Consider the following 23331-nt stretch of genomic DNA (forward strand, 5'->3'; position numbering starts at 1 on the left):
TTATACAAAGCAGTTCCAGAAATGAAACCAACTAGCAACGAAGGACTGTGGGACGTAATAAAGGTCTCCTGGAAAAATATTTCGCTAGAGAACATTCCAGGATATGGATCGATGACCAGGTGATGTGAGTTGGTAATAGCCAACAAAAACTTTGTCACGAAGTATTAATTTTATTTCAACACACTATTTAGAATACAATTTTGTTGATTGTTTTTTCATGTTTTTCAAAGTAATAATTTTTTGTTAAGAAATGTAGTAGTGGTGCTATTTTTAGAGTAGGTTTTGAAAAAAAAGTTTTCGAATACATTATATGTATGATTAAAATTTAATTTTTTTTAGAAGTCAGTTGCTTATTTTTCCATAGATATTGATTTAACTTTATTCTTAAAAGACAAGAGAATATGTTTTTGGTGCTATTGTTTTTACAGCAGCTGTATACTGCAATATAATAACTTACATTTCGGTTTTCACTGTTCTGTGACACCTCTAGTTTTTGGTTTTTTGCGGGGGGACTTTTTTCGTCAGCATTCGTAACTGTTGCACTTGTAGCATTTGTGTTCACTGTCGGTTTAAAAAACTTCAGAATATTATTTTTACTCATTTTACTCTAAGTTTTCAAAAACTAAATATAAATCAGATTCAAATATCAAAAAATACTAAAAAATGACTTGCTTTCACGATTCAGAAAACAGTTTGACTTTGACTTCAAAGCTAAAACTTAATTTTCATATGCATTATGCATGTATAATTTTTTTTTCTATTGTCACAGTTCTCTTTTTTTTGTTTTCGCATTTTCAAATTTCCCGTAGATTGCTTGATTGAATTTTGAAATTTTAGCAAATTTATTCAAATTTTTCGTTTAACATAGTTTGAGAAATTAATTTTGTATCATTTCTGTTATACAATAATGGATATTTGTTTACTGCACATATTCTGATATTTCGGAGGGGGTTTTAACCCCCAAACCCCCCCCCCCCCCCTGCGTTCGCCCCTGAGTTTGGGCATTTATTAGAGAAATTTATGCAGAGCTTAGTTCAAATCAGATGATTTGTGCATTTGCTGAGTTAATTTGAGAGAAAAAGTTAATAATGGACAAAATTGAGTTTCGAGGATTGATAAAGTTCTTGACTAAGCAAAGCAAATCGCCTCCGATCATTTTGGAAGAGATGGTAGCTGTTTACAGGGACTCTTGCCCAGGAAAATAATGATTTACAAGTGGCATAGTCTTTTTAAACAAGGTAGAGAGTCCTTAGAAGAAAATCCAGGCTTGGGCCGTCTGATTGAGGCAACTTCCTCAGACATCGTCGAAAAAATTGAAGAAATTTGTTTTGGAAAATTCTCGACTAAAAAAGAAACAACTTTCCAAAATGAAACAACCTTTAAAATATTTTGAATGACCATCTTGGCATGTCTAATAACAATGCAAGAAGAATACTTTCAGCTGTTCAGTAGTGACAGTGAGTAAAGTCTTCTCGTGAGCTTTTGAATCTCTCCAAGGTTTTCATGTTTTGCGAAAAAAGTTGTTTTCTAAAAAAAAATTAACTACAAATTACAATAATGTTTTGGATATGTGAAAATATGTTTAACTTCAAAACCTATTTTCGTTAAGGAGATTTTTAGTCGAAAACTAATATTTATCAATTTTGAAACCATTATTAACTTCCCATAGGAACTTAAAGTAATGGGTGCGATTTGTAAAATTGAAAATTTTGACATTTCTCGAAGTTTCAAGGTCCCTAGAATCGCAATAAAAGATTTTTAGAAAGATGTCTGTGCGAGCGTATGTACGTACGTTCGCAACGTTTCTTCGTCGTCCATAGCTCAAGAACCGGCATAGATATCGACTTCAAATAAATTTTGTTACACAGATAATAATGCAGAAAGATGCTGAAAGGGCTCTCAAGAAAATTGTGTGGGTGGTTTTTTTTTACCATAGCAGTTAAAAAAAAAGTGATCATTTTTGTTTACCCTAAATTTCTCACGAACAAATGACGCTAGAGACTTGAATTAAATTTTATATAATATATTGTAACGTGATACCAAACAAATATATTTTTTGAAAGAAAATCCAATTAACGTTTTTTTTATACATCAAAAAGACTGAGAAAAACAAATTTTTCTACTCGAAAATTTTACGAATACAAAATGAATTTATCTCCAAAACAAATTTGTGCAACGAAAAATAAAGTTTTTAACATCTGGTAAAATTTTGAGAAAAATCGAATCGACAGTTTTTTTTATAAAAAATAAAAACCTAAAAAGAACATTACTCAAAATTGGTAAAAATTAAATTTCGACTCAAATATTTTTTCCAATCTTTGAGATATTTGCTTTAAACTAAGTTTTCTCTATTAAAATATATTATTGTCAACACTAAGTAAAACTATGATAAAAAAGAGGCTGGGATGCGACCCACACTGATAACTTCCCATCCCGTCTGTCGATTTGTCTTGCTTAAAAGTTTGTCTATATGTACTAGTATCAATTTTACCAAATTTGCGTACTATTTTTTATAGATTTTATTTTGTATGAAAAAACGGACTGTTGGATTTTTATATAAAAATTATTGAATATCGAAAACAATATTTTCTGTAAAATAAAATAAGTTTGAAGCCAATATTTTTAATTTTTGAAAAGCTATTTGAGTCGAAAGTAAATTTTTACCAGGTTTTAGTATTGTTTTTTTTTAGAGTTTTATTTTTTGTAAAAAACCGTCAATTCGATTTTCTTCAAAATTCTATCGAATGTTGAAAACAATATTTTCTATAAGATAAAATTAGTTTGAAGCCAATATTTTATAGTTCTGAAAAGATATTTGAGTCGAAAATCAATTTTTACCAACTTTATTTAAATTTTTTTTTAGGTAATTAATTTTTTGTACAAAAACTATCAATTAGATTTTTTTTCAAAATTTTACTAAATGTTAACAACAATATTTTTTGACAGATAAAAGTAGTTAAAAGCCAATATCTACAATTTTTGAAAAGATATTTGAGTCGAAAATCAATTTTTACCAACTTTTATAAATTTTTTGTAAGGTTTTTATTTTTTGTAAAAAAACTGTCAATTCGATTTTTCTCAACATCTTTCAGAATGCTTAAAACAACATTTCTTATAAGATAAAATAAGTTTGAAGTCTAACTTTCAAGTTTTTAAAAAGATATTTGAATTTATTTACCAACTTTTGTTAATTTTTGTTCGGTTTTTAATTTTTTATAAAAAAACTGTCAATTCGATTTTGTTCAAAATTTTACTGAATGTTGACAATAATATTTTTTGAAAGATAAAAGTAAATTAAAGCCAATATCTCAAAGTTTTTAAAAGATATTTGAGTCGAAAATCATAGTTTACGAATTTTTGTTAATTTCTTTTCGGTTTTTAATTTTTTTTACAAAAACTGTCAAATCGATTTTTTTCAAACTTTAACTGAATGTTGACAACAAGATGTTCTGAAAGATAAAAGTAAATTAAAGCCAATATCTCAAAGTTTTGAAAAGATATTTGAGTCGAAAATCAATTTTTACCAACTTTTATTAATTTTTTTTTTAATTTTTATTTTTTGTACAAAAACTGTCAATTCCATTTTTCTCAAAATTTTACTGAATGTTGAAAACAATATTTCTTATAAGATAAAATAAGTTTGAAGCCTAAATTTCAAGTTTTTGAAAAGATATTTGAATCGATATTTAATTTTTACGAATTTTGAGTAATGTTTTTTTTAGATTTTTATTTTTTATAAAAAAAACTGTCAATTCGATTTTTCTCAAAATTTTATCAGATCCCAAAAACATTATTCTCCGTTGCTCAAAATTGTTTTGGAAATGAAGTCATATTTCAGTCGTAAAATTTTGGAAGTGAAACATTTTTTTTTCAGTTTTTTTGATTTAGAAAAAAAACCGTTAGATAGATTTTTTTCAAAAAATATACTTCTTTGAGATCACGTTACAGTTTATTATATAAAATTTAATTCAAGTCTCTAGCGTTTTTGGTTTGTAAGATATTTAGGGTTAACCAAAACTTTCACCTTTTTTTTAAACTGCTATGGTAAAAAAACCACCCACGCAATTTTCCTGAGAGCCCTTTCTGCATCTTTCTGCCTTATTACCTGTATAACAAAATTTATTTGAAGTCGATATCTCTTCTGGTTCTTGAGCTATGGACGACGAAAAAAACGTCGCGAACGTACAGACGTACGGACGTACGAACGTACGTACACACGCACGCACAGACATCTTTCTAAAAATCTTTTATTTCGACTCTAGGGACCTTGAAACGTCGAGAAATTTAAAAATTTTCAATTTGACAAATCGGACCCATTACAATAACTTCCTATGGGAAGTTAAAAATATAATTGACAGTTTTTTTTACAAAAAATAAAAACCTAACAAAAAAAACCATACTAAAAATTGGTAAAAATTTAGTTACAAAAAGCTTTTAAAAATTGAAAATATTGTCTTTAAGCTCTTTTTATTTCAAAACAAATATTGTTTTCGATATTTAGGAGTTTTTTTTATAAAAATCCAACAGTCCGTTTTTTCATAAAAATTGATGTTCGGTTCTTGATATACCATGAAATTTGTAAAAATGTATAAAATGGTACTAAGCATGGTAAAAATCTGTTTTCGACTAAACCTTTATTTAACAAAACAAGATCTTCAAACTAAACTATTACTTTATATGAAAAATATTGTTGGTAATTTTAAATTTTTTAAGAATAATTCAACTTACAACTTTTTTAACCCAACACGAAAACATATAAACTTTTAAGCAAAGACAAATCGACAGATGGGATGAGAATTTATTAGTGTGGGTCGCATCCCAGCCTCTTTTTTTATTTTGATAAATGTCAAACAAATTTTTTCGTATGAAATAAAATTATTTTGAAGGCAATATCTGTAATTTTTGCTAAGATATTTGAATCAAAAATCAATTTTTGACAACTTTAAGCAGTGATATTTAAGATTTGTATTGGTTTTAAGAAAAATCGTTACTTCGATTTTTCTCAAAACTTTACCAGATGTCAAAAACTTTATTTTATAGGGTTTTTAAATTGGCGCGGGTAGATTCTGGCGCCTCGTGGTGGCCATTTTGTTTTGGTGACAGCTGTCAAATCTTTTTTAATGCCAAATAATCATGGCAAGTTACACAATTGAACAGCACGTTCAAATGATAAAACTTTATTATTAAAATAAGTGCTCGTAAACGCAAACGTTGCGCGCATGGCATCCATTTTATGGTAGACGTGTTGGCCCTTCACAGTTTGGTGGCCAAGTTTGAGACGACCGGTTCAGTAAACAATCCAACACCCTTACTTTCAAGGAACACAAGATCGGCCGAGAACATCGCCGCGGTCCGTGAAAGTGTACAGCAGTGCCCGAGGCAGTCTATTCCTCGCCGTGCACAAGAACTTCTCGCGTCGGAACTTGGGTCTACATTCATACAAGATCCAACTGACCCAGGAGTTCAAAGTTCATGACGTTAGAAAATGCGTTTATTGGCTGACTGAGCTTCGAATCGTTAGAAAGAGGACCCCAATTTTGTCCGAAAAATCATCTTTAACGACGAGGCACATTTTTGGATGAATGGCTGTGTTAAGAAGGAAAATTCACCATGTGATAATGCATCTTTAATAAGTTACCGTTTGGTGTGGATTATGGGCTTGCGGCGTAAGTGGTCCGTATTTTATTTGAAAACGATGTTAGTGAGGCGGTCACTTTCAACAGTGATAACTAATTTCTTCTGTCCTAAATTGAACCTCATGTGGTTCCACAGGACGGTGTTACGTGCCACCCAGCAAACCCTACGATATCTACACACAACGTCCACCCGTTCTAAGTTTTGTATGGAATGTGGTAATTAAAAGCTTTTCAACAAAAAGATTCAATAGCAGTGTGGCTTTGACCTTGCTTAGTTTCTTAATTAGGCAGTCAGTTCTCCATCGATTTTAAGACCGCGCTTAATGTTTCTTCCAAACAAAATTAATAAATAGTAAAACCTATACTTAGCTTGTTTTAAAGAAGTTTCCGAAGGCTATCTCTACCATTTCTTCGAAAGCCTCCAAATAAAATGTTTTCCTTCGTTATTTCAATATTTTATCTATGTTCACTCAAAAAATTTAAATAAAGCAAAACATTAAGTTTTAACGAAATTTTATTTACCAAGTTACCAAAAGAATTTTTGTTTAAGGCTTTAAATTAACTCGTAAAGAAAAAGTGTATATAAGTATATTTTTTGGAATGCTTGATGAATTTAATGGGTAATGACATGCTAATGGATAGACATAAGCAAATGAATCTACATTAACTTTTCTATAACATCAAAGTGCAAGTAATTTAAAATCCAATTCAAGCACAATCAAGTAAAAGTCAAAACATTCTCTTAAGGAATAGGTATTATATTATAAATTGTGTTGTGATGAATGTGATGGATAATAATCTCCCAAGGGAAAATGATTTCACATGTTTGAAACATCAAAAACCTTTTAGTCCTTGATATATATAGAAAGAGAGAGAACTTCCAGTTCCCGTTAACGTATCTCGAGATCCCAACCACCCTTATATATTTTGAAAGCCTTCGTTTTCTTGGAGTTGGTTTGGTGACTTTTGGTGGTGCTATACAGCAGGTATGTGTACTTACGTTTTTGTTCCTCAGACTTCTTCTCGCCTACAGACTTGGCATTACCTCCTCCACGTTTGACATGTGTCTGATGTTGTTGGGCCTTAAGCATTTGCCTTTGCTTTGGTTTGCTATTATGTTGATGCCCCAACGATGACGACGATGATAATGATTGTGATGCAGACTTCTGCTCATGCTGCTGTGATTTTGTGGAACGTTCCTCACTGATTTTATCTGAGGACATGCTTTGTGCAGATGTAGCTGGTGCGTTAGAATTTTCTAAGTGCGTGCTTTTGTTAAGTTTTTTACTATTTTTTCCCCTCTTACCAACCCCACCACCTCCAGAGCCACCACCACCGGCCTCAGATCCCTGACTGGAGGATTTGGCTCCACGGCCTCGGCGAACGAGGCTGTCGCCAACAGACCCCAGTCCTGATTCTAATGCCAAGTGTTCTTTGGACGATGACGAGTGTTGTTTGTGCTCGGCTAAGCTTTTGGCCCCATTTATCACTGTCGTCTGGAACGTCAGAATGGTCACCAGTAGAATGCTAACAGCTGCAATCAGATTCATTCTGTAATGACAAAGAAAAAAGAAGACAAATTGGACGATGAGAAAAATTGTTAATTAGAAGAAAAAGCAAAAATCAGTTTTACGACTGTGAAATTTTGAAGCATTGTGTTCATTTAGTGAAAGGGAAATAAAAAGCTTGCGGACTTTCAGCGAGAAGGACACCTTTAACGAGTCCATACCACGGAGAAGGAATAAAAGTTGGAAGGGCTCAATAAAAAAAAAGGAAATAATTCTTTTTATGGAGCTCAATTATAATTTTTTGTTTTGCAAAGGTGTCCGTATCTTTCGTTGAACTTGTGGTAAGAAAAAATAAAACATAAATAAGAGGTACGCCAAGATAACGAGACGACAATTTAATAAAGATTGTTTTTTTTTCTTATCGCTTAAGTCCCTCTTTTTCTTGCAGGTCTGTACATCGTACATTCATCCAGCTAAAGGATTGGCTTTGAAGTGCTTTTCAACGGAATTAATATGATGTTCATATTATCAGCAGGAAACTCTGATTGGTATTCATGATGTTGAGTGTTTAAAATAGTATAGACATAGACATGTATACTTGGCTATAGATATGGATATAAAAAGGAACGACCTTTTGTGCATAAAGGTCCGATTTTATAGGTACCTTTGGTATTTTTGTGCTGCTTACCTATCTACTTGTATACCTATGCCTATGAACCTTTAAAAATTGTTTGGAATTGCTTTGGTGATTTTCCTAGAACGTGTAACTGCTGGTTAAATACATATAAAAGAGGGAAAGGGTTTTATGTAAACTAATTTAAAAATAAAACCTCTTTTAGCATAATTGATTTTTTTCGTTTTTTTTTGTTGGAAATTCTGAAAAGGTCATCATCGGGAAAGTGGGTAGGTAAGGAGGTAGGCATATGTAAACGATGAATAGATGAAGTTTGAATTTGAAAAAAAAGCTTTTCAAATGAAATTTAAACATGTGAATATGGTCTACTTTTATGTAGGCTAGGCACCTATGTCAGCTTGTTAAATTTAATTTTCAATTTTCCAAGAAATGGTTTGTAATAGAAAAATAGAAAAATCGTTTTTAAAATTAAATATTTATTTTGCATAAATGTACAGGTACACATATAGGAGTCCGTATTCAAAACTGTTAAAATTTTAATGGAGTGCTTTTGTATTTGCACATAGTTAATATACAAAAGCTTTATAGTGAAAATGTATTTTATATAAGAGCTGTAATGTGCCTATTGGCACTTTAGGTCGTCAAATGGAGTGTTTTTATTATATGGTTTTGATTTAAAAGAAAAATTGTATTAAGGCAGAAAAACTGCAATTCTTTGTTAAGCAAATAAACGGTTTTTCTATAATAATTTATCGGTAACCCATTTTCGTAATGGTGCATTAACAAAAAACGTTTTAATTACCAAAGTTTCAAATTGCACCCAGTAAGTAATAAAGTAGAAATTTTGGTGCAGAAGCATTAAAATTATGCTAACATTAGAATATTTAATTCAAAATTTGTTTAAAGATTGGAATGGCTAATAGCTCTTTACATTTCCGTAGAAACGATCGTCGTAATTTTGTTCCAATATTGGCTCTGAGCTTTTTGAATAATGCTGTTGACGGGGATAATCAAACGTATCACCCATAATTCTGACGATTTAGGGGACCATCAATATTTTGCAACGATCAACATTTTCATCAAGGAAACAACGAAAACGATTCTGACATCTTTATCCACTAACAAAGCATACTGAGCTGTTCAACCAAAAATACTCAACCAAATTTATTGTTGAACCTTAAAATAGGTGCAGTTTTTAAGTGAAAGATCATCCTGTTCTTACGGCTCAATGTGAGTTATTCTGTAAAGCAAGTTTTCAACCAATAAGAATGCAAACTTTTGACAGCTGCTGAAAAAGCTGCCATTTAATTTTCAAATAACATTTTATAACTCTGTAACTTTCAGAATTTATGTTTAACTCAGATTAGAGTCAGTACTGCAAAAACAAAAAACAACGGTACTCGAAAGCAGGAATCGTTGAGAGTTGTCAGTCACAAGGCCCTAGTTCTCAAATCGACTGTTGCGCCACCCAACATACTAAGTATTCGTTCTTTAAAATACGTGTACCTGACTCAATTTTCTATGTTTTAAATTCACCATCGTTTTGGCCTAAGGGAGTAATAGTTCATGAATTTATGAATTAGTCGAACAACCCTCTTCGGCACTATCGGAAAACACTGAACCACCGTCAAAGCAGGTTAAAAAGGTTTTAATAAACTACCAAAACGTAAATGGGTTTCGGACAAAGAAAAACATGGTTTACAAAAACATTAACAATCTTTCGCACGATATCATAATATTGACGGAAACATGGCTCAACAACTCTATCTCACACTCGTAGCTTTTTGACTCCTCTTATCAAGTCATTAGACGTGAATGTAATAACTCAGACGATTGGAAGGACGTTGGCGGCGGAATTCTTGTCGCTATCAACAATACTTTCACTGGTTACCTGATCGACGACTTTCGATCAACAGACATCGAAATACTATGCTCAAAAATTAATATGTCAACAGGAAATTTATTTATTGTACCAGCATATATCCTTCCAAGCTCCAAGAACGAGGTTTATGAAAAACTAAACAACTGTATAGAAAGTATTTATACCCTTTTGGAACCTGAATACGAAGTACTGGTTATTGGTGATTTTGGTTTACCCAATCTCAATTGGATTCAAATTGACGGCAGTAACTTCTACGTTCCAATAAACGCGTCATCTTCAAACGAGTTTTTATTAGCAGATGGTATGTCTTCATGTGGTTTAAGTCAACTCAACGGTGTGAACCGGTTGGGAAAAACACTCGATCTGGAAGAGCTCCTTCATAATACCAGTACACAAAAAAAGGTCCTAAAAACCAAATAATGAACTACCGACTGTTTGAGTCAATCTGATGTATCGTCCTTTCTTTTTTGACTGTAGTTCAATTATCTGCGATAACCAGCATGGTTTTGTTAAAAAGCGTTCAATTGATACAAATCTGTTACACTTTACGTCCTTTTGTTTTGACAATTTGCCTTTGACAAATTATGCCATAAAACATTACTTTTAAAACTATCGCAGCAAGGTTTTAACGACTATTTCATAAACTGAATCTCCTAATATTTGCAAGAAGATGTTATTTAAATTTCATAACGAGTGTTCAAGTTCTTTTGTTGTAAATTCTGGTGTCTCCCAGGGTAGTCACCTTGGTCCTATTCTATTTGCTTTATTTATAAATGACTTGGTTTCGATCATATCTCTCTTTTATAAATTCACCAAATGATAAAATTAAAAGTAAACATTTCAAATTAATATTTTTCAAAATTCTGGTTTAAGTTTTTAGATTTTAAGTATATATTAACGTTAGTATTTAAGGAATTATAAACAAACTAGCTGACCCAACAAACGTTGTCATATCATATTAATAATTTCTAGAGAATATTTTGCTAGAAATAAATAACGAATTTATTGTTAATGTGTAAGGATGTGCTTTAGAGGTGGGAAAGGCCGGAAAAAATGTAGTCGTACTATAGCGAACTTGTTTAGCTGCACAGTTCAACCCTGCTTCAACTCTGCTACTGTTGTCCATTCACTTGACGTATATCTTGAAATGTGAATGGGCCGGTGATATTAACCAATAACAGTCGAAGAAAGAAGCACTCAGTCTGCCTTGGGTTGACTGCGAATAATGGCCTCAAGGTATTTGATTTGAATAAACCGGGACATGCATCAATCGGCAAATCGGCATACCTTTCTTGCGTGGCATCCATTTTCTGAACAGTGAGTGTAGTTTTTGGTGGATTAATAGCAACATCAAACGCTGGCCGCTAGTCAAATAAACGCGTTGGCTATTTTGAAGATGGGCGGCTAAATGCGTAACTGCTGCATTCCGTTCATGAATTGGGAAACCAAAGATACGCCAAACGGCTTCATTGGAGCTGACGTACATGTGAATTTGATAAAGTGTTTTTTCGTCATCTTTATTAACCGGAGGAGCGTTAAAATTGGTATTTTCAACCATACAACATACTTGAAAATATATTTGATGCTCTTCACTGAACTGCAGAACTCAACATTAATATGAGCATTGAATGTTTTATTCAGCAGAAGCGAATATGGGAGCACCCAACGGTTATCAATGGCAATGTCTACGCTACAAATGATTGTCCGCCATTGTGGGGATTTCTCCTACGATATGTTGGATATCAACCAGCATTTGGGATCGTATCGTTAGTGAAATTTTTCGAAAAACTTTTAGTTCATTTGCCATCTGTCATGCAAGACGATGAACGATTCAGATTGCCGCATTTGCCATGAATCATGTTTGTTGTAACAATATCAATCAACATTTGATCAGCAGAAGGATCTGGAATTTCCGCAGAAATTATACTGTCGATTTCCGCAGGATGCTTTTACCATTCAAAGCTATACATCCTGCTGGATGTGGGACCGAATACATGTAATTTTGTATTGAAATTTATCAAGACTTCAATTTTTGTCTGAATACAGGTACTGTAATGTCATGACGATGTATTGCATTTTGCCAGGCAATAGTAAAGATGTAATCTCCGATTATTTCGGATTACACGTGAACGTGATAAGTAAACACGGCCGTTCATATAAAACGTAAGTCAGAGCATACTGGACATATTCTTGCATACGGCGTGGACTATTTACGTATGATGGTGTTTGATTGACATAGTTACCGAATTAAGCGTCGTCGGCGGAGGTAAATATATTCTTCCGCACGTACCTATTTTTAGATTAAATCTCAAGTATCGTAATCGTTCGCTCTCTATCTTTACTTACCTGTCGACCATTAATTGCTGACAAAGCTCACCACATGGTAGAATAATATTTTGTCACCGTTTACAGTGTGACACTTATCTCCCACTTATATACAACACTTAAAATTAGTTAAATATATATTTTTAGCAAAATATTCTCTAGCAATTATTTATATGATAAAACAACGTTTGTAGGGTCAGCTAGTAGGAATATAAAAAATAGACAAACACCTATTCTCAGACCTACCGAATGTATATGCTAAATTTCATTGAAATCGGTTAAGCCGTTTCGGAGGAGTATGGCAACTTACACTGTGACAGGAGAATTGTATATATTAGATAAATGTGTTCGATTTTTTTTTGGTTCAAATTTTAGTTTTTCTTGAATACATAGATACTTCCAAAAATAGAGTGAACATGAAACATTATTCAAGTTTAAGTTGTTCGTCAATGAAAAAGGTGGAAATTCTGATTGAATTTCTAATTTTATAAAAGTCTACTTCAAAATACATAAATTCCGAATAACGTGACGAATTTGTATAATTTTTTAAGTACGAGAACAAATTTGTTTATGCCAGAATATGCCCCATGATTAAAATGCAGTGCTAAAGTGTGCAAAGTGTGTTAATTATCTAGAGATACAATATGCACACAATATTTATTTGAATCAAGTTGTGGATACATTTTTGTATCATTTCCATCAAAAAAGGTGTGTCAATCATTTTCTAAAATTTCAATAACACAAGTTTGTCATAAGAAAATGAGCATAAAAACTTTTCGAATTCAAACATCCGCTCTAAAATGAATCTCAAACCAAACCAAACCAAAAACAAAACAAAAAACTAAATTAGAAGTTCCTCTTTCCAAAGGAAATCATTAAAAATGCAAATGGCTAAAATAAGCTTATGCATGGAAAAACATAAGTTTGACGCTAAAAAATTTCCAAGTTCTTCATAATAATGTAGCTATAAGGTACCTCTAAGTTAAGAAGGTTAGGTATATCATATTTTTCTTGTAAAAATTGAGGAAAATTCATTTACATACTAAGCCTTGAAGTTGAAAAACAAGGTAACCCATCATACCACAACAATAATCAACCTTCCAACTTGCATACTGTCTAAAGTCTAAAAAAAAACAGTATAAAAACAACATAAAACAACATCATCTAAACTTTTGTAAATATTTAAACAAACAAAATAGTCCTATGAACAACAGAGTGGATGTTGGCGGTTGGAGGCATCAGAATGTTCTTAAAAGCTTTTTTGTTTTTAAGGTGTAGGTAAGGTACTCCTAGAACACATCAATTAGAAATATTGTTTACCATTTTAGGTAGACCAAAATATGGCCAAAATCAACAAACAAAGTTTTCAAAAATAAAACAACAAAGAAAAAGACTTTGGTTAAGGTGGTAAAAAACTTCTACGTGTTCGTTTATTCAAAGAAGTTGTTTTATGATAAAAATAAAAACACACACACACAAAATAAAAAAAGTTTGTTTTACAAAAACTATTTACGATGACCTCGATTCTTTTTCACAGGACGAACGAAGGAAGCCTTGTTGTCACTATGTCCATGTCCGTGTTCGTGTCCATGGCTTCCAGCACCGTGGCTGTGGATATTACGAGCAGTGCGTTTACCAGAAAACTTTTTCAAATGCTGAGTGACTTTGGTCTGATGGGGATGATGAACTGGGGTATGGTAGCCAGAACCATGACTACGAGTTAGCCGTTTCGCTGATGGTTTTCCATTATGTGATTCTGGGCCATGATGATGATGATCAGCCGAACGCGACTTCGTTAAGGCAGAAACCTTTTTGCTTTTAGAGTGATTCTGTCTGGGATGTGGATTTGATGTAACGACAACTGCCATCAAAACCACAAAAAGGAAGGCCTACAAAAATAACAAAAACAAAAAGTGAAAAATGTAACTCGAGCTCAAACTCCGACGAATGGAATAGAAGATACTTCTTAAGTATACATTGGATATGGGATAGGAACTCTTGTAGGTATATCTTACCAACTTAAACTTCATGATGATATGCGATGCGTGTATTCCAAGGTCTGGGAATGGACTAAATATCTTGACGTTGATGAAACTCAGTTTTATAGCCGAAAGATGAAGCCACATAACTTTATAATTGCTTTCACGCATAAAACCCAAAAATCCCAACCAAAGTAAAACAAACAGGCTTGAAACAAAAACCTAACCTGTGACTGATGTGATTCATATATATTGTGTTTGAGCCATTAAATGAGTTAAGTATCATCTATGTACAATGTACAGTGTACACAACCGTAATAAAAGATTTGGTCTCATATATGCATCAGGTTTGTTCGTCGTGTTGAGCCATCTACTATAGTTTGTTTGAACTAGGTAATGAGTTCTGCTATTATACGAGTATAGTTCTTTTATTGACCTTTTTGATTCTGTGCTGATGTTGTCACATTTTTGGTCTGGTCTTTTGAATCGGAAGTTTTTATAAGATATTTGCAGTCCATTAGAAAAGGGTGTTTTTCTTAGAGCATACAATTTTCAAATGGAATAAAATTAAAATGATTTTTTAAAATGGACATGAAACTTATTTAATTTTTTTTTTATATTATACGCGCACTCAAGGGGATATGAATACCCTTATCATGAGTAATCACAGTGCGAGCAATTAAGAAGGGAGGATAGGATTAGAAAGGAATGGTTTTTAATGTCTGCACATTGTAGAGAGTGGGAAACATTGAGTCTGGTAAAGCATTCCACATTCGTGTGGTGCGACTGAAAAAAAAAATCTCTGTACTCTGTACTACAGGTCAGTAGTGCTAAAAAACTTCTGGCATCTTCGGAGAAAACCCTAACACTTAGCAGCATTTTTGGCGTTGTCAAATATGTGATCCCTCCACAACAAGTGGTTTGTAATGCACATACCTAAGACTGAAAGCTGTTCGGTCTCGTCGATGCAAGTACCACTCATGGATAGTGGAATAGGGGGAAGGTTACGCTTTTGTGACAGCAGACAGCATTAAGTTTTCGAAGCATTAAATTCTACACGGTTTTTGATTCCCCATTGGAGAATGCTGTCAAGATCAGAATTTAATGAGCTTATCATACGCTGCCGTTGGTAGTCCACATCCGAAGAACAAGGATGAGAATCTAAAAACGAATATGAAAAGCTGAGGGTACTGTCATCAGCGAAACAAATAAGTGGGTTAGAAGTTTCAGACAAAAGATCATTTATAAAAATAAGAAAAAGTGTCGGAGACAAAACGGAGCCCTGGGGCACACTAGCGTTTATTTTGTGGATATCAAAATTGAAAGGTAATTTCAAACCCAACGAAGAAGTTATTGATCAATACCAAATGCACGCATTTTCGATAGGAGAGCTTGATGTAAAACTCTATCAAATGATTTTGAAATATCAGGTGCAATAATCTTACTTTCTCCAAAACTGTTCGGTGAGATATACCATGAGATCACCAGTGGATCTATTGCAACGAAAGCCATACTGCCGGTCATTAAGAAACTTCCGTTCTTCAAGATATTTCTTAAGCTGAAAATCTATCAGCGTTTGCATGACCTTGGAAAGAAGGGACTTAAGTGCAACTGGACGATAGTTAGATGGTGAGGAGGATTCGCCTTTTTTAGGGACAGGCTGGACAAATGCAGTTTTCCATTCACTTGGAAAGAGACCAGTAGAATAGGACAGATGGAAAAGCTTACGCAGTGGTTTTAATAGTGTTGGAGAACACCTCTTCAGAACAATAGCGGGGATAATATCCGGGACAGCGGATTTGTGAATGTCAAGATTTGTATGTACTTTAGTAATTGAACAAGTGCGAAAGAAGATTCTTCCCATAGAATCGTGTGTCATAAGACATTCCTTAGTAAGTGTGCCAAGTTTCAAAACTGTTGGATTTTTTTTGAGATAAAAACCTTTTTTAACTGGACTATACCATTGACTGTAATGTTCTGGCCAGCATCGTTTTAATGAACTACGGTCCAATTATTATTCCAACACATCAATATGTCAGTTTTTGTGGATTTTCGTTGCTCTTAATACGGCAGTTTTGTTCATTGACGTATTTAATGAACCAAAAGTGAGCTTTATTGCTAAAAAACGCGATACGTATATTTTGAAAAGAACCGTTTTTTGCAAAAATTTGTACAATTTGAAAGTGTTATTCAGGGGGAAACACTATTTTAAATGGCGGACATTGTGACAGCTGTCAAGTGATTTATTTTTAAATTTGGTTTGACATTTCAACATAAATTATAACTATCACTTGACTACAAATAAGTGATTATAAAAATCACTTGACAGCTGTTACAATCTCCGCCATTTAAAATAGTTTTTCCGACTTAATACCTCAAACGAAAAAAAAAACACCCGTTATAAGATAGAAGATACCAACCATGTGTTCCTTCTGTGTACACATCTCAAGACTTTGATGAAAATAAAGTGGTAACTTTGATAATGTGTCATTGTACTTAGTTTTTGTTTATCTTAGTCAATAAATCTGTAGCACAAGATAAATTGAACCTCAGCATAAGTAAATAAGATTACATATTCACAACACACTGCGTTTAAATGTGAATAAAATTGGTTTTATGAACTTATAATATATAATTTTGCAGATGATGGTATATTGGCAAGTTAAACATCTACTAAACAAAATTAAAGAAGAATTTATGCATAACAAGTGGTCATATATCGACTTGAATGAATTGAATGATATTTTTAGATATTTTAAGGGACTGTTTACAAAAAAAAACAAATTTCAAAGTCTTATATTGAAAGTCAGTGATCTTTTATTTTTAAAAAAGAATTGATATATGTATAAGATATGTACATACATTAAATGATATTGACGTCGATAATAGAGTATAAGGACCTTTTTCTAACTTGATGCATAGACAATGGGAAATATTATAAAATTCTTTGGAGTTTGACAACAAATAACGAAATGACATAACATCGAATGCAAGTCGTCAACAATTCAGTTTGATTGGATCAATGTCAAATGCTTGCGAGCATGCTTTTTGAATATTTAATAAAATACCTACACTTCTTCATGCTTTCTATGAACGTTTGTTACAATCTTTTAACCTATGTGAAGTATCAAATCTTTGTTTTAAAGCAGAATGGCACTTATGGTGATATTTACTTAAGCTATTTATGACTTTAGTACTTATAGGAATAATTTACCTTTGGATGTTTGTTAAAAAAAAAAGATCAATAGTATATCCATCACATTCAATCACCTTTTTTTTAAACTTGTTTAAACGGCTTTAGACTTTTTAATCATGATAAAATCTATTAGTAATAGTGATTGATGGACATGCAAAAAACTTCACAGGAAAACATGTTTAAAGCTACGTAAGTTACATATGTAAGAACCTCGTTTTCTAGTAAACACACATTGAATGAAGTGTCGACAGAACTCTCCTTTTGTGACACTATTTTCACATCATAAAGTAATTTGATATTGTTTAATATAATTTTCAAAATTGTATTTATAGTACATAAAGTTAAAGTACTCTCATAAATAGAAACGACCGAAGCGACACCTGGATAGCTGTCAAGAATCTTATTCTGCTAGAGATGTGTTTGTTGAAAAATAACCAGCGCCACCACCACAGCCGTCAATGTACTAAAATTTCGTGTTCTATGAAAGTACTTAAGGTCCGTAAAGCTGGAAACACCACAATCGAATTTGGAAATTCTAATGATAGGGTAATTTAGTGCTCAAATCCCGACATGGTTTAAAAATCCCTTCCCAATCAAACTTGTGGTGTTCCCAGCTTGACAGAGACTTTTGACAAATAAGTTGTAGTATTTATCTTTTTTGAATAACCGCACTAGACTGTGGAACTGCATCAGAGATTCTCAATCCAACTCGAAAATCAAAGGAAGAAATTTGTGATGGAAATGGCGAAAAAATTTTGGAGATAGCGGACGCATTCGACGCAAGAGTTTTGAATGGAAACTGTTAAGGTGATTCTTACGGTGAATACACTTTTATTCGAGGAACGTGTTCAGTCATTGACTACTGTGTTATGTCTGGGGCCTGGAATTCAATTTTGAGAAACTTCAAGGTGGCTGTGCAGACTTTTTCGGACCACAGATTTTTTGTACAGTATCAACGTCTGAAGGAACTTCGAATTCAAAATGTCTGGCTCTCTTACCAAAGTTTTTCTGGAAATTTGTTTTTTTCAGCACATGTATCAAAAGAATTTGAATGAGGAACTGGGTAAGCGAATGGAAGAAAACATCACCCTACACATTGAAAATCTTACCCAAATTATTAACTAGCAGTACATCAAGTCGTAAAATAAAATTTAAAGAAAAATGGTTTGATGCAGAGTGCCTTAAAGCAAGGAAGAAATCATTTGCATTATTAAAAATCCTTAGAAATTTCAACTCTTCTGTTTTCAAGAAAATATATCCAGCAGCAAACAAGGATTACAAGCAACTCTGATTTTTAAAGAAGACGCAATATGAACAACAAAATTTAGGTAGCCTTAACAGTGCAAGGTCTTCCGCAGAATTTTGGAAAGCTGTAAAAACCATAGATGGTAGAACCAATAGAATCAGGTTATCATTGAAAGCAGTAGAGCTATGAGACAATTTTGTAAAGCTTCTCAACATCCCGCGGTCCTCACCGCTTCCACAGTATGCAGCCCCTTTTTTCATGGACGTTCTTCTTGACGTTCTGGTAGCTAGTACGCAGTTCACGCATCTTAATATCCACAAGAGGACATGGAAATCTCCTTATCAATCAACCGTCAACCAGATTAACCACTTTGCGATCGACGCACGACACTTCTCCAGTATCCAGGATATCCGAACATTCCGAGAGGCCAACATTGACTCGGACCACTACTTCGTTGTAGCCAAAGTACGGCTACGCATATCCCGATCCAAGCCAAAACAAGGAAGTACTGTGAGAAGATTTGACGTTAGACGGCTACAATCGCAAGAGCCATGTCCTTTTCCTATCGAGTCTTTAATAACCTCTTAAGGAGTCCTATGCTTCCTGCATTAAGCATTGAAAACCAGTGGCAACATTGCCTTGCAGCCATCAGAGATGCCGCCTCTGAAGTGCTAGGTTTCACACGGCCACCACAGCGAAACGAACGACGAATGCCGGCAAGCGCACGCAGTGTAAGAAGAGGCATACAAAACGGCGCAGCACAAAAGGACTAGAGCTGCTCGCGAGCTCTACGAGCAGAAGAGGAGAGAGGAACACCGGCTTCTTAGACGGAAAAAAAGAGAGCATGAGAAGCGTGCGATCGAGGAGATAGAGGGATGTCACAACAGGAATGAGGTTCGTAAATTTTACCAAAAGGTAAAAAAAAGCTCCCAAGGGTACCAGCCACGAACCGAAGCCTGTAAAGACGATCAAGGGAACATCGTAGTAGAACCACAATCGATGCTGAGAATATGGAAAGATCTCTTCTCCAAATTATATAACGGCGATGACGAACCGAATTCCGCTGTAAGGGAGACAGAACCACTCAACCTCGGCGACGCAGATCAACAATTCCGCCTACCCGACCTAGACGAAGTGAAGATAGCTATATCTAAACTGAAGTCAAACAAAGCTGCTGGAGCTGATGGCATCGCTGCCGAACTATTCAAAGCAGCAGTCGATGACTTGGTACGGAGCATGCACCAACTCATCTGCAAAATATGGTCGGAAGAAAGCATGCCCGATGAGTGGAATCTCAGCATAGTGTGCCCTTGTATCGGGCGGAAAGGAGACCCTCTAAACTGCGCCAACTACAGAGGCATCAGTCTCCTTAACATTGCGTATAAGATCCTCTCTGCTGTATTATTTGAACGTCTGAAAGCCATTCGTCAACAACCTGATTGGTCCTTATCAGTGTGGCTTCAGACCAGAAAAGTCCACTATCGACCAAATATTCACACTACGGCAGATCTTGGAAAAAACCCAGGAGCTTCAAATCGATACCCACCATCTCTTTATCGATTTTAAAGCCGCGTACAACAGCATCTATAGGAAAGAGCTCTATAGAGCAATATCTAGTTTTGGCATCCCTGTCAAACTTATCCGTTTTTGCAGAATGACGATGGAGAATGCACGCTGCTCTATCAAGGTCGGAAAAGATCTTACCGATTCATTTGATGTCAAAAAACTGTCTTGCGACTTCTTCAACATCGGTCTGGAAAGAATTGTGCAAAACTCAACCGTCAACACTAGAGGCACAATCTTCCAAAGGTCCATCCAATTACTCGGATACGCAGATGATATTGACATAATTGGAAGATCAAAGCGTGATGTCAGTTGAGCGTTTTTGAGCATTGCGACGGAAGCGAAGAAAATGGGTTTAGTGGTCAATGAGGGCAAGACCAAGTATATGCTGTCATCAAAAAAGGACACTTAACGACGACGTCTTGGAAAAAACGTCACCATGGACAGCTATAACTTTGAGGTAGTTAAGGACTTTGTCTTCCAAGGCACCGATATTAATACAGACAACGACACCAGCGCTGAAATCAAACGAAGAATAACTCTTGCAAGGAAATTGAGAAGTAAAGTCCTCTCTCTAGCATCTAAAACCACCATCTATAAGACACTCATCATCCCGATTCTCATTTATGGCACTGAGGCCTGGACCCTGTCAAAGAAAGATGAGAGCTTCTTAGGATGCTTCGAGAGAAAAACCCATGTTGGTTGAGGCCCAGGTCCGCCCTGGACTGTAGCGCCACCTTAAGTAAGTAAGTAGGGACCTTGAAACTTTGAGAAATGTCAAAATATTGAAATTAACAAATCGTAACTATTACAATAATTTCCTAGGGAAAGTTAATTATCATACTATTTATTGTTAAGGGATAAGGAAATGTAACTTAGCCTTTAAAAGGCTGTTTTTTCTTGTCTTTAACATTTTTAAAGAGGCATTTACGGGATAGCTTAATCTTTTGAAAATGTATTACATGTATGTATGTTTATTTTGTGGGACATTAACAAATTTGTATTCCCTTTAAAAACGGTGTACATGTACACAACTAAACGGTGACATCTGACAGTCCGTAATAAAAAATGAAGAAAACAAACCTATTCGATATAAATGTCAAACATTCAGAAGCCTTTAGGATTTAATTATTTTGTGATTTGACCTTAAGTAAACGTTTAAAATTTAAAAATTTAGCTCGGTAACTTACCGAAATGGCTTTGACATTTTATTAAATTGTTTAAATTTTCGCACTATTGTTTTTAAATTGCTGAATTTCGCACAGTCTATATCTTACTTTTTCAGCAAGAACACACACACACAAACATACTTATGCATATCTATATGTATATGAACATTTGTATATAGATATAATCACATTATGTTCACATGTCAGATGTAACCGGATTGTTTTTGGCGTCATCACATTTATTTTTGTGGTTGATTATAATTAAAATATCATTAAGTTATTAAAGCAAAAATAATTAATGCGAATAAAATTGGCTGGAATATATGATGCTACCTGCCTACACCGACCCTATATGCTATGTTTATCTAACCACACCACCAAAACCGCCAAAATGGCAAAATAACACGTCATCACATATGAGTAAAAGCTTAAACAAAGAAGTGTTCGGTGCGTATCTGTTTAGGTTTGGGTTTAATTAGCATTTATATTCGTTTCCCATAGCCAATCCTCCCAACTAATTCCTTAAGGACATTATCAGCACCAAATCGCTACCGCCCACCCACCGCCGTCGTTACTATACACAACTTTACCATATTACTTAATCATAGTCACTTGGTGCATTTGCAATGTAAATTACATCCTAAAGCCACATTAATTTGGGCTCCATTAAGTTCCTATTGCCGCTTACCAAAGGACGAGAACAACGAACAACGAACGACGACGACAACGATGACTATGACTATGACGTCGACCGACACGGGCAAAACTTCTTCAGTAGCTTTACTTGAATATACCCCTCCATTTTGCAAAAAGGATGTGCATTGTTACAATTGTACAACTTGTAGAAGGACTTCATCTCCCGTTTCCTTCCTTTCGCAAAATGAATTATTTCAAAGTTTTTAATTAAAATTCAATGAACATCGAGAAGCATTTAAAAGAATAAGATATCGGTGGGCGGTAGGCGGTGGGCGTTGGGCGGTAACGCTGACGGTCTCATGGTTCTGGTTCTGTCGGACAAAAAGTTACAGTTAAATTGGGTGTAAAACTATCTGCAAAGGAAAAAGTATCTAAAAAGAGCCAAAACAAAAGAAAAGAAAAAGAACAAGAAACAGTTGACAAAAAAAAAAATATTAAGTTTGTTAAACGCACACAAAAGCTTTACACACAGAGAACAGAAATGTCCTTGGGTATTTGCAATTGAATTTTTGTAGGAGATAGCAAGGCAAAGCAAGGACCTGCAAAAAAAATATCCTAGTACACTCCTGCTCGTATATAAGGACACAATTTTTCGTGTAATTAAAATGTGAATCCTGCTCTAGCTGCAAATGACAGATAATGTTAAGGAAATGAAAAGAGGATGAGAGAATATACATACCTACATAAAAAGTATAGTAATTCAGTTAAAAGTTTTTATTTGATTATATAATTTTTTACTTTTTTTTACTTTGTTTGTGCGGGGAATGGAAACAATTTCTGCTGGGGAAGCACAATTTATATTGAAATACTGGGGCTTATATTCTATTTTTGTTTGTTTACGGTTTGGTCCAGCTGTGTAGCTTTTTTAAGGATAAAAAGTTTCCATAAGAACTATTTTGAGGTGTAAGAGTGGACAAAGGAATTTGATTATAAAAAAGGAAGATTCGTACCTAAAGAATTTTATGACAAACACAAACAAACCAACAATTATGAGTGGTTTCATAGCGAAGACTATTTTTAGTTTTTGAACAAAGCATATAAGGGAGATATGACAAAGTTTTTTAGGGACATTATTAAGCAAGTTAGAAGTTGGTAGGTACTGGAGGAAGTAAATAAATATGACTTTAGGTAGATTGACGCACCATAAAATAAATACATTGGGTGGCGCAACAGTCCGTTTGAGAGCTAGGGTCTAGTAACTGACAACTCTCAACCATTTCTGTGTGTGAGTAATGTTGTCTGGGATGGAAAGGACCTACAGTTTTAAGTCGAATCCGAACGGAAAATTTGAGAAAGCACTTTTCATGACAAGAATTACTCTTGGAGCATTTGTCAATTCAACGCAAGAGGCAGTACCCGTGAAAAAACTTTAGGTGTCATAGGCAGCGATCGAACCCAAGACCTCACGCATGACAGTCCATCGCACTAACCATCATGCCACGGGTTTGACGCACCATATTCATCTTAATAAAACAGGATTTTCGTGGTAAGAACTTG

The 23331-nt window shown here is 34.2% G+C and overlaps 2 protein-coding genes across 4 annotated transcripts in view; both read right to left on the reverse strand.

The window, feature by feature from the left end:
- The window catches only part of LOC129946318 (uncharacterized), a 246616-nt gene that overhangs the window by 28788 nt on the left and 194497 nt on the right, over nucleotides 1-23331 (reverse strand). For 2 of the 3 annotated variants that reach the window (XM_056056453.1, XM_056056452.1), the window contains one exon: nucleotides 6943-7187. In XM_056056453.1, coding sequence (XP_055912428.1) covers nucleotides 6943-7186 — 244 coding nt within the window. In that variant the 5' untranslated portion in view covers nucleotide 7187. The other variant, XM_056056455.1, reaches the window with a different exon arrangement.
- Nucleotides 13386-14159, reverse strand: LOC129946319 (histidine-rich glycoprotein-like). The gene is made up of 2 exons (XM_056056456.1): nucleotides 14001-14159; nucleotides 13386-13874 (listed from the first exon to the last, which is right to left on the reverse strand). Exons 1-2 carry the CDS (start codon nucleotides 14133-14135, stop codon nucleotides 13491-13493), a joined length of 519 nt encoding a protein of 172 aa, XP_055912431.1. The 5' UTR covers nucleotides 14136-14159; the 3' UTR covers nucleotides 13386-13490.

Source organism: Eupeodes corollae, chromosome 2 (genome assembly GCF_945859685.1).
Source record: "Eupeodes corollae chromosome 2, idEupCoro1.1, whole genome shotgun sequence".
Taxonomy (NCBI): Eukaryota; Metazoa; Arthropoda; class Insecta; order Diptera; family Syrphidae; genus Eupeodes; species Eupeodes corollae.

Bases quoted from the DNA above. Each gene is read 5' to 3' on its own strand.
- LOC129946319 (XM_056056456.1), bottom strand. From the start codon at position 14,135: ATGCGTGAAAGCAATTATAAAGTTATGTGGCTTCATCTTTCGGCTATA. The intron at 13,875-14,000 runs GTAAGATATACC...TTATTTTTGTAG, and splicing joins TCATCATGAAGTTTAAGTTG to GCCTTCCTTTTTGTGGTTTT.